General features: G+C 39.9%; 1 protein-coding gene and 1 long non-coding RNA gene across 2 annotated transcripts; one reads left to right on the top strand and one right to left on the bottom strand.

Moving 5' to 3' along the window:
* The first annotated feature begins 23 nt into the window (after positions 1-23).
* Positions 24-11,520, top strand: mthfd1b (methylenetetrahydrofolate dehydrogenase (NADP+ dependent) 1b). Its single transcript, XM_056392780.1, has 28 exons — positions 24-179; positions 2,110-2,194; positions 2,298-2,357; positions 2,475-2,528; positions 2,625-2,761; positions 2,918-3,018; positions 3,105-3,241; positions 3,465-3,576; positions 3,712-3,839; positions 4,154-4,251; positions 4,448-4,621; positions 4,864-5,000; positions 5,097-5,143; positions 5,234-5,341; positions 5,436-5,510; positions 5,777-5,879; positions 6,004-6,080; positions 6,372-6,512; positions 6,603-6,671; positions 6,970-7,081; positions 7,713-7,852; positions 8,091-8,132; positions 8,243-8,343; positions 8,924-9,101; positions 9,257-9,364; positions 9,504-9,656; positions 10,117-10,223; positions 10,321-11,520. The coding sequence occupies exons 1-27, from the start codon at positions 142-144 to the stop codon at positions 10,204-10,206; spliced, it is 2,805 nt and encodes a 934-aa protein (XP_056248755.1). The 5' UTR covers positions 24-141; the 3' UTR covers positions 10,207-10,223; positions 10,321-11,520.
* A 1,159-nt stretch (positions 11,521-12,679) lies between these two features.
* Positions 12,680-13,744, bottom strand: LOC130180481 (uncharacterized). Its single transcript, XR_008829411.1, has 4 exons — positions 13,226-13,744; positions 13,079-13,135; positions 12,966-12,986; positions 12,680-12,865 (listed from the first exon to the last, which is right to left on the bottom strand). It is a non-coding gene; the product is annotated as an uncharacterized LOC130180481 (long non-coding RNA).
* Between the last annotated feature and the right edge of the window lie 705 nt (positions 13,745-14,449).

The following is a 14,449-nucleotide window of genomic DNA, read 5'->3' as shown; positions in this document are numbered from 1 at the left end:
AGCCTGCGCACCAAATACATTTATAACGTTTTTAGAAAAAACTTTAGTTTTTGGAAGCAGTCTCCGCGCTCCTCTTTTTGTCAGGCGTACAGTGTGCAGGAGACACCAGCAACTCAGAGCACAGACTTCAAGGGTCAGAAGATGTCTGCTCAAATCATAAGTGGGAAAGAGGTTTCAGCGTAAGTATCAAAATTTATCCTGCACGTTTATGCATGCAACCCAATAGGTGTAACGAAACGTGTCTTTGTAGTGGCTAACTACGCAGCTAACTAGCCACCTGGGTTACATTAACTTAAAAATTTACGTTGCATGAGTCATGAACAACTCCCGTGCTTAATCCAACTATAAATGCAGGTTTTATATTTCAAGAAACTGGTCTTGTCCGAGTTGACGAAAGAAAATAATTTCATAATGTAGTTTGATATGGTTGTACATGGTGCTGGCCACGTGAATGAAGTGTGCCAGCAGTTTTCCCTGATATTTGTGGAAAACCAGCTGAGAAATCACAGTGGACTCTTTCTCAAGCTGCATGGGAGACTTGTTTGCTGACAGGTATGTAGCTCAGCCTAAATGTGTTGACTGATTTATGATAGTCAAAGTTGTAATTTGGTGGTAATCCATAAAGTTGGTTAATTGAAAACAGTGGAATGAATGATTGTAAAACCTGCAGTATTATGTAAGAAGCTGTGTGTGGGGTTGTGATATGATCTTTGCCCTGTAGGTCCAGGGACCTCATCAAATGGTGAGCCTGACATAAACTTGTGAAACTCAGAAACCCCAAACTAACCTTTTTTAGTTACAACTCTTCATTTGACTCCCTTTTAAATATTTCAGTTCAATTTGCAAATCGTTTCCTTGTGATTTTTATAGTTCAAAGTTTGAATAAATCCTAACTGTTTATTGCCTATTAACAAAAGGTTTGGAAGGTCCAGATATATTTGCCTGAGAGACAAAACTGCCCCCTCACTTGAAAAGTGCTGGACATGTAGTTGCATGTGCTTGTCACAAGACATGACAGCCCGTACCCTGTTAGCTGCCCCTCACAGTACTCGTTAGTTAAATTATTTTATGCAACACAAATTGTGTGTACAGCCTCTCTGTAGCTGGACAAAAACTGACGTACTATTAATTATGATGGACAAGTGACCTACATTGACTGAAACTGGCTCTTTTTTTCAGGAGTGTAGTTTGGAGGATAATGGCACTGGTTGATCAGTGACCAGGAATTGTTTTATCAGCTATCATTGTGATAAGGATTCTTACTATGATACAATATGCTAGGATTGGTTTTATGACATCTGGGATTTCTATTTTCTCCTGAGCGAATAAATAAAAAGCAACATGGTGCAGGTTGTGTGGAAAATAATGTACCTAAAAAAACAAAATTATGAAGACATTACGATCGTCCTCTGTTTTGATCAAGGTTATCACTGGACATACTATGGTTATTTTGGACAAAAAAACAGTTTGAGTATAAAACACAATTCCTTGAAAGGTCACTGGGGCAAAAACATTACTTAAAAGGAAGTTCAAATTGGTGTCACTCCATTGTGTCACACATTTATAATCACTCACATAGTGCATTTCATCATCTCTGCAAATGAAGTTCATGTGATGCCCAGAGGTCAGTCTATCATTAGAGCTTTCTGTGTGACTCTGTTCTCATCCTCATCCAGTGGATGAGATTAATAAATCAGATTAGTAGTGTGATTTATTGTATGAATAGTATTCAAAGGGTTGACAGACATGACAGATCTTAAAATGATTATAATTCCTATGAATTAATTCCTTAAGTCCAGTTAACTTTGTATCACTGTTGTCTGGTTTTGCCTTTGATTGGTTCAGTTGACTTTGTGTTGAGTGATGTGATAAGCCACAGCTGAGACAAAGTATTGGAATGTGTCCCGGCCTCCAGGCCATTAAAAGAATAAAGACAAAGCAAAGGCGAAGATAACACACGTCTCTTGAAGTGTACCATTGGAAGGAAAGGAAATGGGTTTATGTTTGTGGCTTTAGTGCTATGCGGTCCTAACCCTTCCCTTTTATAATACTGCATCCACAGAGATAAACAACTCGGTAAGGTTTTATTCCATTGTCTTGTGTTCTCAGGCAGGTGAGGGAGCGTCTGAAGAAGGATGTGGAGCAGATGAAGCTTCAAGACCCCAACTTCAGACCTGGTCTGGTGGTCTTACAGGTAAGTGCATGATGGGATTAATCATGGGTCATTGCTCCATCTATATGGCAGAAGGCCCGTTCCTTCATACAGGCAGGCAAAGTAATGCCACACATTTTTGCAGGTTGGAGACCGTGATGATTCAAATTTGTACATCAGCATGAAGTTGAAGGCAGCAGCAGAGGTAACAAGATTATTTTTTGGTATACAAGACATTTACATGCAATATGTAAACTATAATTGTGCTGTACGTTGTAGCAATCAATCCCAGCTTTAGGCTTAAACTCTCTTTTTAATGCAGATTGGAATTCATGCCACACATATGAGACTTCCCAAGACGGCAACAGAAGAGGAGGTGAGGACAGGTTTATACAGTTAAACATCCATCCCCTGATTTTGTTTTAGTGCTTAATACAGCTCAGGGAGTGTAAAGGCATCTGTCTCTCTGTAGATTCTTCACAGTATCACAGAGGTGAATGAGAACTCGTCTGTCCACGGCCTCATCGTGCAGCTGCCCTTAGGCTCAGTTCACAAGATCGACACAGAGAAGGTCACCAACGCCGTGGCCCCAGAGAAGGATGTTGACGGGTGAGAGCACACGTAAACTAAAGATCATCTTTAAAGATTTTTTTCTATCTATTTAGAGCAAGGTGGTGTGTTTTGTAGCTTGGATACCTTTAGATCTGTAGACATTGTTAGTTTATGATATTTAATGTTTTCTTGTGTGTTTCGGTCCATTTGCAGGCTAACCAGCATAAATGCAGGGAAGCTGTCTCGCGGGGACCTGGGCGACTGCTTCATCCCCTGCACACCAAATGGCTGCATGGAGCTGATCAGACAGACTGGTAAATTCAGAAAATAACACCCTAAAAGAAATAACAAGAATTGCACATGGTCTGAATGAATCAATGGCTTAAATGCTTCCCTGCAGGTGTGTCTGTGGCAGGGAAGAGAGCGGTAGTGATCGGTCGCAGTAAGATTGTGGGTGCGCCAATGCATGACCTGCTGCTGTGGAGCCACGCCACCGTCACCACCTGCCACTCTAAAACTGCTGATCTCGCTGGAGAGGTACAACAGCATTACCTTCACCCCACCTAGAGGAACAGTCCCATATATCATCATAATACCCATCAGTGGTTGTGTGTCTCACAGCAGTGCTAGCAGAGCATCAGTTAGACTTTAGTTAAAAAGAAATTGTATAATAACCAACAGCCAGAATCAGGGTTGCACATGATATTATCTTGTTAATTTATGCATTGATTCATCCGTGTCCATCACTGTTCATGTCCAGGTGGGAAAGGCAGACATCTTAGTTGTCGGCATCGGTAAAGCAGAGATGGTGAAAGGAGAGTGGATCAAGAAGGGAGCGGTGGTCATCGACTGTGGCATCAACCACATCCCAGGTCTGACTATTTCTGAGGCTTTTCTTTTTTTCTTCTGCTTGAGTCATGGCACCGTGGAGTTTTCTTTAAGTGAATCAGTAGAAGCTGGTGGTAATCGTGTGGTATTTATTTAACGCTTCTCTCTGTCTCTTTCAGATGAGACTAAAGCCAGTGGGAAGCGGGTGGTGGGTGACGTCCACTACGCCTCAGCTCGGGAGCAGGCTGGCTTCATCACCCCTGTGCCTGGCGGTGTAGGACCCATGACTGTCGCCATGCTGATGGCGGTAAGGTTCATTTGGAGAGTTAATCTTGAAATAAACGCTATGTGGCCATTAATTAAAGCTGAATTTCCTTAAATTGTCTGGTGCTTTTGTATATGTTATAGTATTTATTCAACCAGCCTTATCTTTCAAGTGCCTCTTATCATTTTAATACACGATTAGATCATTTTTATTGCAGCTAAATGATCTTAGATTTTCTTATTTTCATTTATGTTGTGAGAACACAGGATGTAAGGTTAAAATAATTGAAATTGCATTGTTTAAAATTTCCTTAATTCACATGTTGAATGATTGACCCTGTGTATGTGTGTGTACAGAACACAGTGCTGAGTGCAAAGCGCTTCCTGGAGGGACATCAACCAGGGAAGTGGAGCATTTCTTACACCAAACTCAACCTGCAGAAGCCCGTGCCAAGGTGTGTGTCCTCACCTCACCTCTTCTTAGTCATGTGTTTCTTTAATTGTCACTGAAGGGCTGAACTGTTTGTTAAATTCAATAAACCACATGAAAGAGGAGCCCGTAGAAAACTCTGAATGTGCTCTTTGTCTTCAAGTCCTTGCTGTTTCTTCCTTTTGCTCAGATTTTGTGTGTTGTCTTTGTCACTCCAACAGTGACATTGTCATCTCTCGCTCTTGTGTGCCCAAGCACATTGACCGTATAGCAAGAGAGGTGGGCCTGCTTTCTGATGAGGTGGAACTCTATGGCAAGACCAAGGCCAAGGTCCAACTGAATATCATCAAACGCCTGCAGAGCCAACCAGATGGCAAATATGTGGTGGTCACTGGGTATGCTATCAGCACTACTGTACTGTTTGTTTTTCTCTGGACTATTGCATGTTTTACCACATTATTGTTTTTTATGTTTTATGTCGGGGGGGGGGTGTATTAATTCCCTTAATTTTTGTATGTAATAATAAACAGATGACAAAAAAAGCATGATTCCAAAACTGTCAAACTTTTGCTTTTAAAGTTACACATATTAATGTGCAGCAGATATAATCAGTGCTAACAATATTTTCTGTCCGTAGCATCACACCCACCCCTCTGGGTGAGGGAAAGAGCACGACCACCATCGGCCTGGTGCAGGCCCTGGGAGCCCACATGAACGTCAATGTGTTTGCATGTGTCCGACAACCTTCTCAGGGACCCACCTTTGGCATTAAAGGTGAACTTTGGAATAATGTTCACTCAGTAAGAGCTTGCAGGTTACCTGGTAGGTTATCCTGGTTCATGAATCTGTACTTTTGTCCTCTGTCTGCAGGTGGTGCTGCAGGAGGTGGATATTCTCAAGTCATTCCAATGGAAGAGGTACTGCGATGCTGTTTGAAGTTAGAAACCATGCTGATTGCATAAGAATACAAAGAAAATATAGAATTTAATTAAATTTGTTCATTTTAGTTCAACCTGCATCTCACTGGTGACATTCACGCCATCACAGCTTCCAACAACTTGGTGGCTGCTGCCATCGATGCCCGCATGTTCCACGAGTCCACACAATCTGACAAGGTGGGTTCACCTTTTATTTCAGGTGTGTTTTCTTTCTTTCTTTTTTTTAAAAATGTTAATTAATGTATTGAAACCATTGTCTTTCTCTGTGTAGGCTCTGTACAACCGCTTGGTGCCGCTCAGTGGAGGACAAAGGAAGTTTTCACCCATCCAGATCAACAGACTGAAAGTAAGTGATTTTATACCCAGACTTGTAGGTTTCGACTGTACTCTCAGTCCATGTTAAAGTGGGCCTTTAGGGGCGACCCGACAGCCGAGTTGTTAGGGCGCATACCGTATTGGCGCAGATGCACTGAGCAGCAAGTCACTGACTCGACATGTCATTTCCCGTCTATCTCCAATGTCCTATCAAATGAAAGCACAAAAATCCCACCAAAAATAATAATAATTGATAAAGTGTGCCTTTTAATATTAATGTTTTCTGTATATGTGTAGAGACTGGGCATAGAGAAGACGGATCCCTCCGCTCTGACTGAAGAAGAGATCACCCGCTTTGCCCGCCTGGACATTGACCCAGGCTCTGTCACCTGGCAGAGAGGTATGAACATCTGCTAGTCCTCAAAACTCTTGATGTTTTGTGCCTCAGTATGTCTGCTGTATATTGGATCCAGCCTTATGTACAATTTATTTAATGTTCATATGGTCTTTGTGTTTCACTTCAGTGTTGGATACCAATGATCGATTCCTGAGGAAGATCACCATCGGCCAGTCTCCAACTGAAAAGGGATACACAAGAGAGGTGAAAAGAAGTGATTTATCATTCAGTAAAGGTCTCTATGCGTAATATTAGAAAGTGATTGACTTTGGTGCCCCCCAGTGGTAGGATCAAAAAAGCAAATAGCAATGCAACATAGAAGTTCAGATAGAAGCTATGATCACATACAGATTATGCACATAGTGGATATAACAATTGGATTGCAAAGTTAAGCCTAGACAGAGCAAAATAAAAAATACTCCACACTACTTAACTCGACTGCGTTATTGATAAGGAGACATGTATTTACGGTGCCCTGCTCCCTTTGTCCTCCAGGCCCAGTTCGACATCACGGTGGCCAGTGAAATCATGGCGGTTCTGGCCCTCACCAGCAGCCTGGAGGATATGCGTCAGCGTCTCGCCAAGATGGTCGTGGCCACCAGCCGCAACGGACAGCCCATCACCACAGAGGACATGGTCAGTGTTCTGTAGCCTTCTTCATAGCCTGACCTTATATATAAGTATATGTGGAACGAGGCTCCTATAATTTACTGTTTTGCTTTACAGGGTGTGAGTGGCGCTCTAACTGTGCTGATGAAAGATGCGATAAAGCCAAACCTGATGCAGACTTTGGAGGTGGGTGACATGCAGCATACACACTAATCTGTACAGAGATTTACAAACCAGAAAGTGTTGCATGGTAGCACTTAGATCTTTTAGGAACATGTGAATTTAAACTTTAAAATTTAAGAAAAAATAACCACTAACTTCCAGTTCAGTCTTTTTACAAATGTTGTTCTGATGGTTGCTGTTGTTGGTTTTTAAGCGGTTCTGTTTATTTTTTTTGCTAAATTGTTTGTGATTCAAACTTGTGTGTATGCCAGGGAGATGACAATGCCTTGAGTTATGGGTTTTGTATCACATACATCCACAGGGAACCCCTGTGTTTGTCCATGCGGGCCCCTTTGCCAACATCGCCCATGGCAACTCCTCCATCCTGGCCGATAAAATAGCTTTGAAGCTGGTTGGACCTGAGGGCTTTGTGGGTAAGTGAGCTGAGAAAATGGCTTTATGGGAGCTGCTACCATTAAAATATATATATATATATATATATATATATATATATATATATATATATATATATATATATATATATATATATATATATATATATATATAAAACTTTTTGGTGCCTGATCAGTGATCCAGGACACACTTAAACCTAACTAGAAGCTTGTGAAAATAGATATGTTTTTAATTTACTTTTAAAAGAAGACACTGTTGTAGCAGACCGTAATTCATATGGTAAAGAATTCCAGAGAGGAGGACCATAATGACTGACGGCACCATGAGCTGATTTAGAGTTGATTCTTGGTATAGTGAGGAGACCTTTTATATGATGATCTTATGGATCTCTGTGATGTGTATTTAGTGAGCATGTCACAAACATAGGAAGGAGTTAAACCATTAAAACATTTAAAAACAATGACAAGTATTTTAAAATCAATTCTTTGTTTTACTGGGAGCCAGTGAAGAGATGATAAAATGGGAGTAATGTGCTCAGACCTTTTGGTTTTTGTTAAAATGATCGATGTTACTCTGTATTCCCCACACTCTTCTCTTCACCTCAAAACCTCCAATTATCCAATTATAACCTCTGCCAATTATCCCTAACAGTGACCGAGGCTGGTTTTGGTGCTGACATTGGCATGGAGAAATTCTTCAACATCAAGTGCCGCTACTCAGGCCTAAGGCCACATGTGGTTGTTTTAGTGGCTACTATCCGAGCCCTGAAGATGCACGGAGGAGGACCAACGGTGAGTTTGCTTGAGTTTTCCTTATGATTTCAATAACAAGATGATTAGGTCAGTGACTTTATTGGAAAAACCACAGTTGCTTTTATATGTAATTTTACATGACATTCTCAAGCAATAACTCATTCATATTCTCACTTCTTCATTCACGCAGTTGTAGGAGTCATAATAAATGGTCATGCTTGTGTGAGTTGTTGGAAGTATTAATTGAAGTAAAACATTGAACACATTTTCTGTACAGGTTACTGCTGGGATGCCACTGCCAAAGGAATATGTGGAGGAGGTAATGCAAAATGTTGTTATGCACTATACAATATGTGAAGTGAACATCGCTGTTTTTAACGTCATGCTCATAAGCTTATTTAAGTGTGTTTTGTGTGTACCTGTATGTAGAACCTTGAGCTTCTGGAGAAGGGCTGCAGCAACATGAGGAAACAGATAGAGAATGCGCAGCACTTTGGTGTGCCTGTGGTGGTGGCTGTCAATGCTTTCAAGTAAGTCATGGATGATGACATTTTTATTTCACTTAAAGCTGCACAAATCAATATTTTTTACACTATTAAATGGTCAAATGATTGTAGTATATGTAATGTCAACAGGGCAACTTAAAGTGACAGATCCACTAATTTCTGTGCCACAACTTTATTGTTTTTAACTGAGCATCAAATGGCAAAAACAGAGCTCAACGAGAGTGACTATTGGTCTTACATCCATCAGAAGGGCAGAAACTTGATTCCAAATTAGTGCTAATGTTGCTTCATATCTGCTGGCAGCTGTTGGCTAACATGTTAACAACCTCATAAGGTGAAATATGACAATGTTGTTTACAGCTTGTTTGTGCTACCCCCAAGTGGTCAAAAATGAAGACTGAATCAAGACACAGTGAATCTTTTTTCACTTCCTTTTCATATCAAGACATAATCACCTTTCTTGAGGCAGAAATGTATTATGTCAGTATAGAGATCAGGTGATAAATAGTGATGTAAAAGTCATTGTGTCATTTATTAATAACATGTAGTAAAGATTTTTCTATGTCTATTTATCCCGCCTTTCTTGTGCTGATCTCTCTTGCAGGACGGACACTGAGGCTGAGCTGGACTTGGTCTGCAGCATGGCCAAAGCCGCCGGAGCCTTCGAGGCTGTGCGATGCTCCCACTGGGCTGAGGGCGGAGCTGGCGCGGTGGCCCTCGGTCAGGCCGTCCAGAGGGCCTCCGGGGCCCCCAGCAACTTTAAGTTCCTCTATGATTTAGAGGTATGGCCTCTAACCTTGATTTGCTGTAGTTGATTGTTGGGTAAAAATTTAGTATTTGAATTAGTTTGATAGAAAAGGTGTATATTTTTACTGTTTTGTCATTGGTTTGCAGACATACACTGATGTCCATATGTATATCTCTAATTCCACTTTAGCTCCCTATTGCTGATAAGATTCGAATAATTGCCCAGAAGATCTACGGAGCAGATGATATTGAGCTTCTCCCAGATGCTCAACACAAGGTGGAGCTCTACACCAAACAGGTCAGCAACTGTTTATTTATTTATTTTTTTGTTTCATCTGTGTTGTCAGGGCTGTTCTTTTGGTTGCAGCCATCAGTGGAGAGTCTATAATTGGATGGTGAATGCTTGAATAGGCCTTTGTGTCCTCTTCTGCCATCAGGGTTTTGGCAATTTGCCAATCTGCATGGCAAAGACTCACCTGTCGCTTTCACATGAGGCAGACAAGAAGGGTGTGCCCAAAGGGTACATCCTGCCAATCCGAGACATCCGAGCCAGTGTGGGTGCTGGCTTTCTGTTCCCACTGGTTGGCACGGTAGGCTTTTTTTTCCCCATTAATTTGTCTTCCTTATGGAGCAGTACCCTGCTCATAAAACACTTGTAGCACTCAACTCAACTGTCTGAAGGTAGAAGGTAAATGGCTGAATCCATACATGATCAAATGACACCCTGCAAAACATTACATTTGTGTTTTTGTTTATCTGTGTAATTTTCCATCTACTGTGTCTGCAGAAGGCTCAGCTGCAAACCACTTACCCTAACATTACTGTAGAAATAATGGTTTCATTCTTCATTAAACAGCACTGATAATGAAATTACTCTACATGTCATCACTTGAAAATTACCACATCATAAAAGTAGATTGTGAGAGTAGTAGTACATTTTTCAGCTTGCATTCTCTGTGTGTACAGTGTATGGGTGCAATGACTGCTCAGTGTTTTCCTTGACGGTGTTTGTCATTTAAACGCCTTTCTTTGTCTGTGTCTTTATCCTAGATGCCCACGATCCCCGGTCTGCCCACCAGGCCTTGTTTCTATGATATTGACCTGGACCCTGAGACTGAACAGGTCAATGGGCTCTTCTAAAACAGGACTATATGATGGTAAGGAGGCTAGTTAAGATGTACGTGTATAAATCTCATAGTTGGTGGTCACAGATCATGACTGTATATTGCCCTTTCTGTTTCCTCTCTTCCTCAGTGTATAGTTGTGGCCCAGCGCCCCTCCCCTACTGAGCCTTAATGAAATGTGATGGACTAATGACTGGAAGTGCCTCAAGCTCGTCTGCTGGTGCTTTTTCTTTGTTGTTTTTCACTCAGACACTGACATCTGTAAATAATTGATTTGCTTTGCCCAGAGGGCGGCTGATGGGCAAATCAAGCAGCTTAATTAATCACAGGACCATTCATTCCCCAGAGATTGAAAATCTGTGATAGACTTTTTGCAAGGGGAAAGTATCCTGTTGACAGATCTTTAAGTTACTTTGCTCACTGTGCATAAACAAACCCGACTTGTATTTTCCCTTTCCAAAACTCCAAATGACTAGTATTTACTACTCGTATGTTTTGTATGCACTGCACAAGGCGATCGCCTCCAAGCCGCTGTCTTCAACAAGTCTTAACATAAAAATAATGGGGCCTTACAAAAGGTTTAATGATTATTCCAACACACCAGCAACAGCCAGGGCATTATGTTTTTGGGTTGTCTGTATCTACATACCATTCCCATGAATGCAATATCTCAAGAACCACTCAAGGGCATCCCTTCAAACTTGGCACAAATATTCAATTGGACTCAAAGATCAAGTGTTTATATTTTGGAGGTCAAAGGTTAAAGTTCAAAGTAACGGTGACCTCACATTCTATATACGCAATATCTCAGGAACGCCCAGAGGGAATTTCATTGCCATATCTGGCACAAACATGTCACTTGGACTCTACGATGAATTGATTAGAATTTGGTCGTCAAAGGTCAAGGTCACTGTGATCTCACGAAACATGTTTTTGGCCATAACGCAAGAATTCCTGTGCTAATTATTACACACTGTAACGCAAATGTCCAATAGGATAAAATTATGAAATTTTATATCGAAATTGTCAAAGGTCAACTTAACTGTGACATCACAACGCCACATTATTCAACACTGTAACTCAGGAAGAGGAGATTGTGATCATATTTCCTGCAACTTGTCTGGTTGGCAGAGGCGTACAATCGTGAGGCGGTACTTGAGCAATACTGTGACTAAAACCTGTCAAATGTCCTGTATTCTAACTGACTTTTCTAACTCTGTCTAACATTGCTGGATCTGCACTGCTGTGAAAATGAACTGTCATGATGTTGAAAGTCAGTGATTTCGACTTTTCTGTCAGAAAAAGATCAAATAAAGTCTTCTTTACAATTTTTGGAGATTAGAATTTTTTTTTTTACTGTATTTGTTGAACATTTTTTCTTACTATTCTGCTACTTCCATGTCTTTGTCTGCAGTCAAGATTATTTTTATTATATTATGTCCAGAGTATCTGTTTCTGAGCATGTACAATTTCTTCTTTTAATTGTAGTCTGACTACAAATATTATATTATATATTTATATATTTTTAAAATACGTGTTATCCTTTATATTTATTTATGTCAATCCTGATTTTTACTCAAATTTGAATAATTATCTCACATTAGCCTTTGAGTGCGTCCTTAAGAATGTACCTCCTCTTTACTGCACATATTTAAATCTGAGTATGTGACAACTCAATCTTTGAATATTTAGTAGTAAATATCAGAGTACATATTGAGTTGTTGTGCTTACTATACATTTGTTGATCTCTAGATAGTGAGTGATGATTGCTGAAGCATCCATTCAATAGTAATGAAGGTGAGCGTGATCACAACAACTTTTTCTTTCCACAGCACAAATGTTGAATGAGACATTGTGACTTGTTGAAACACCTGAATGAAGAAAAAATGTTTTCCAGCTAAATGCATTTTTATGTCACATATCAATTAGGAAACAACTTCTATAATGAATTTCAAGATAAACTCATGGTATTAGTTGATTAAATATCCTATTTTCCAACAGTGTTTACTGGGATGGGAGTCAATTTCTTGCATCGCCCATCACATCAGTCATCGCATCACTATGGAAACCAATGTGCTGTTGTTCACTTGAGTGTTCAGACGCACACTCAAAGATGTGACACATACGTGCCATGGGGTGGAATAAGGGGAATCAGTGAACCAAGACACAGTCATTAACCTGTAAGGAACAATTTTGTATGCGTATGATCTTCAGCTGAAATATATTAACTGAAAGATAGAAACAGTCTAATTTTAAAGGTTGGATCACTGCAACTGCCACTGAGCAGTATATTGTGAAGAGAAAGGTATTATGTTTGTGGATTAACCAGAAATACTCATGTTTACCTTCAAATTATAGAGGCCAATAGAAATTAAACAATTAAATGATGTACCTAAGACAATGAACTATAAAAGATCACATGCATCTGTTTTGGATAAAGGTGTTAATATAGGGTCTGTCACTAACGTGAAACAATAAACCAGTCTTGCCTATTTCTGGATTAGTTTATTACAGATATATTTAATTCTGTACAATCATTATCACAGAAAGGTAATTAAAAGATTCCTTCATCACGGACCACCACCACGCATTTCTTGTCCACGTCCTTTTCCTTGTCCTTGTCCTTGTCCTTGTCCTTGTCCTCCCTTGCCTCTGTTTTTCCCTTTTCCTTTCCCCTGTAAACATCAATAAGAAAAATGGCCGTCTCTATTTTCGAAAAGACAGACAAATAATATGCTGTATAATTTTAATACAAAAAGCTTATAAAAGCATTACCTTTTTCACCCTTCCTCCATTCTATAAAAGATAATGGAAAATTAGCTCAAGGGTGCTACAAAATTACTGAATCAGCCAGTGAGCACACATAAAAAAAAAAAAAAGTGACTTACTCCGTCTGACTCAGACCCAGAGCTTTCCTCCTCATCTGACTTCTTTCCCCTCTCCTCCTAATAGAGGGAAACAGCTTCATAAGCACACATGTTATCATGCAGTTAGTCACAGGTATAAAGCACTGTAAGGAAACAAAACTGACTCACCGCTTTGCCTTCTGTGATAGGAAGACAAAAAACAAAGTTAAAAATGTGCAAATTAATAGAGCAATCGCACATGAACTAAAATCAAATGTGTCAAAAGAATTTGCAAATGGGCAGTTGTGAAAAACATCTACAATCTTTGTTGAATTTAAGCCAATACTGCAGCGTGGAATGAAAAAAGGTCTGAGCCACACAGGGCATTCCCCTGAGCATTTTTTTAGTGCTTTTTTTCTCCCCTTAACTCAACTGCAGTTGTGTGAAATATTTGAATTCCTGGGAACCAAACTTTTGTGCAAGTTGTGCAAATATATATCTATATACATGCATCTTTTCAAATGAAGACAACGGAAAAATGAAAACTGATTATATTATGCCCAAAGTCAAAATGTGTGCATACAGATGGAATAAAGTAAAGTGACCATTGTAACAATTGCACCAATGCACTAGAGTAGAGACCTCCCAGTCTAAAGTAATAATTAGACGTTTTTCAGCATCCCACATGGAAAACTGTTCCACAAGTGTCTTTGAAAATATAACAATTAATCAAAGAGCCTTACGGTCACTCATTTTGTCTTGTTGACAAGTGCAGTAGAAAGTATTTTCCTGGAAGAATAAAAAATGGGAAAAGGATATTAAAATCCGAATCATTAGGTTCCTAGCAGTCGTTACAAATAATCGAGAATAGCCACTACATACCTGGTGCAGAGAGGAAACCGACTTGTGTCAAACGTGTGTTCACTCTGTATTTATAAGGAGCCATATAAGGGGGTGTGTTTGTGTTGCATGTACTTGTCATGTCATGCTATCTGACATTTTGATCATTGCAGGTCAGCTAAGGTTTGGGTGTGGCCATAAAAACAACAGTTTTTTTCTTTGAGAGTGATTGTTAGTTCCACATCAAAACATCACATAAAGGACTCTCAAAGACACTTTGACAGCAGGGGCGTAAACCAGAGGAAACTGGTCCACCCTTCACTCTATGAGACAGGTTTTGTTCTACTCTGACTAGTCAAACCTTTTCTCAGAAAAATCACCTTGATGCACAGCTATTTCCTGTTCATTAGAGTATGTTTGGGGAAATGTGCTGCCTGGATTACATTTTATATAAAAAATTTGAATGATCACATATCTGTACAAGAGTCCATTTATACAACTCATATAGCATTTGTGAATGAGTACTGAGAGCTTTTACTGAACTAAAACAAGCAAAATCACTTGCCACAAAGG

This window comes from Seriola aureovittata, chromosome 13, assembly GCF_021018895.1.
Source record: "Seriola aureovittata isolate HTS-2021-v1 ecotype China chromosome 13, ASM2101889v1, whole genome shotgun sequence".
Classification (NCBI taxonomy): domain Eukaryota; kingdom Metazoa; phylum Chordata; class Actinopteri; order Carangiformes; family Carangidae; genus Seriola; species Seriola aureovittata.
Note: the sequence above shows the minus strand (reverse complement) of the source record. Positions and strands in the feature narration are given on the sequence as shown.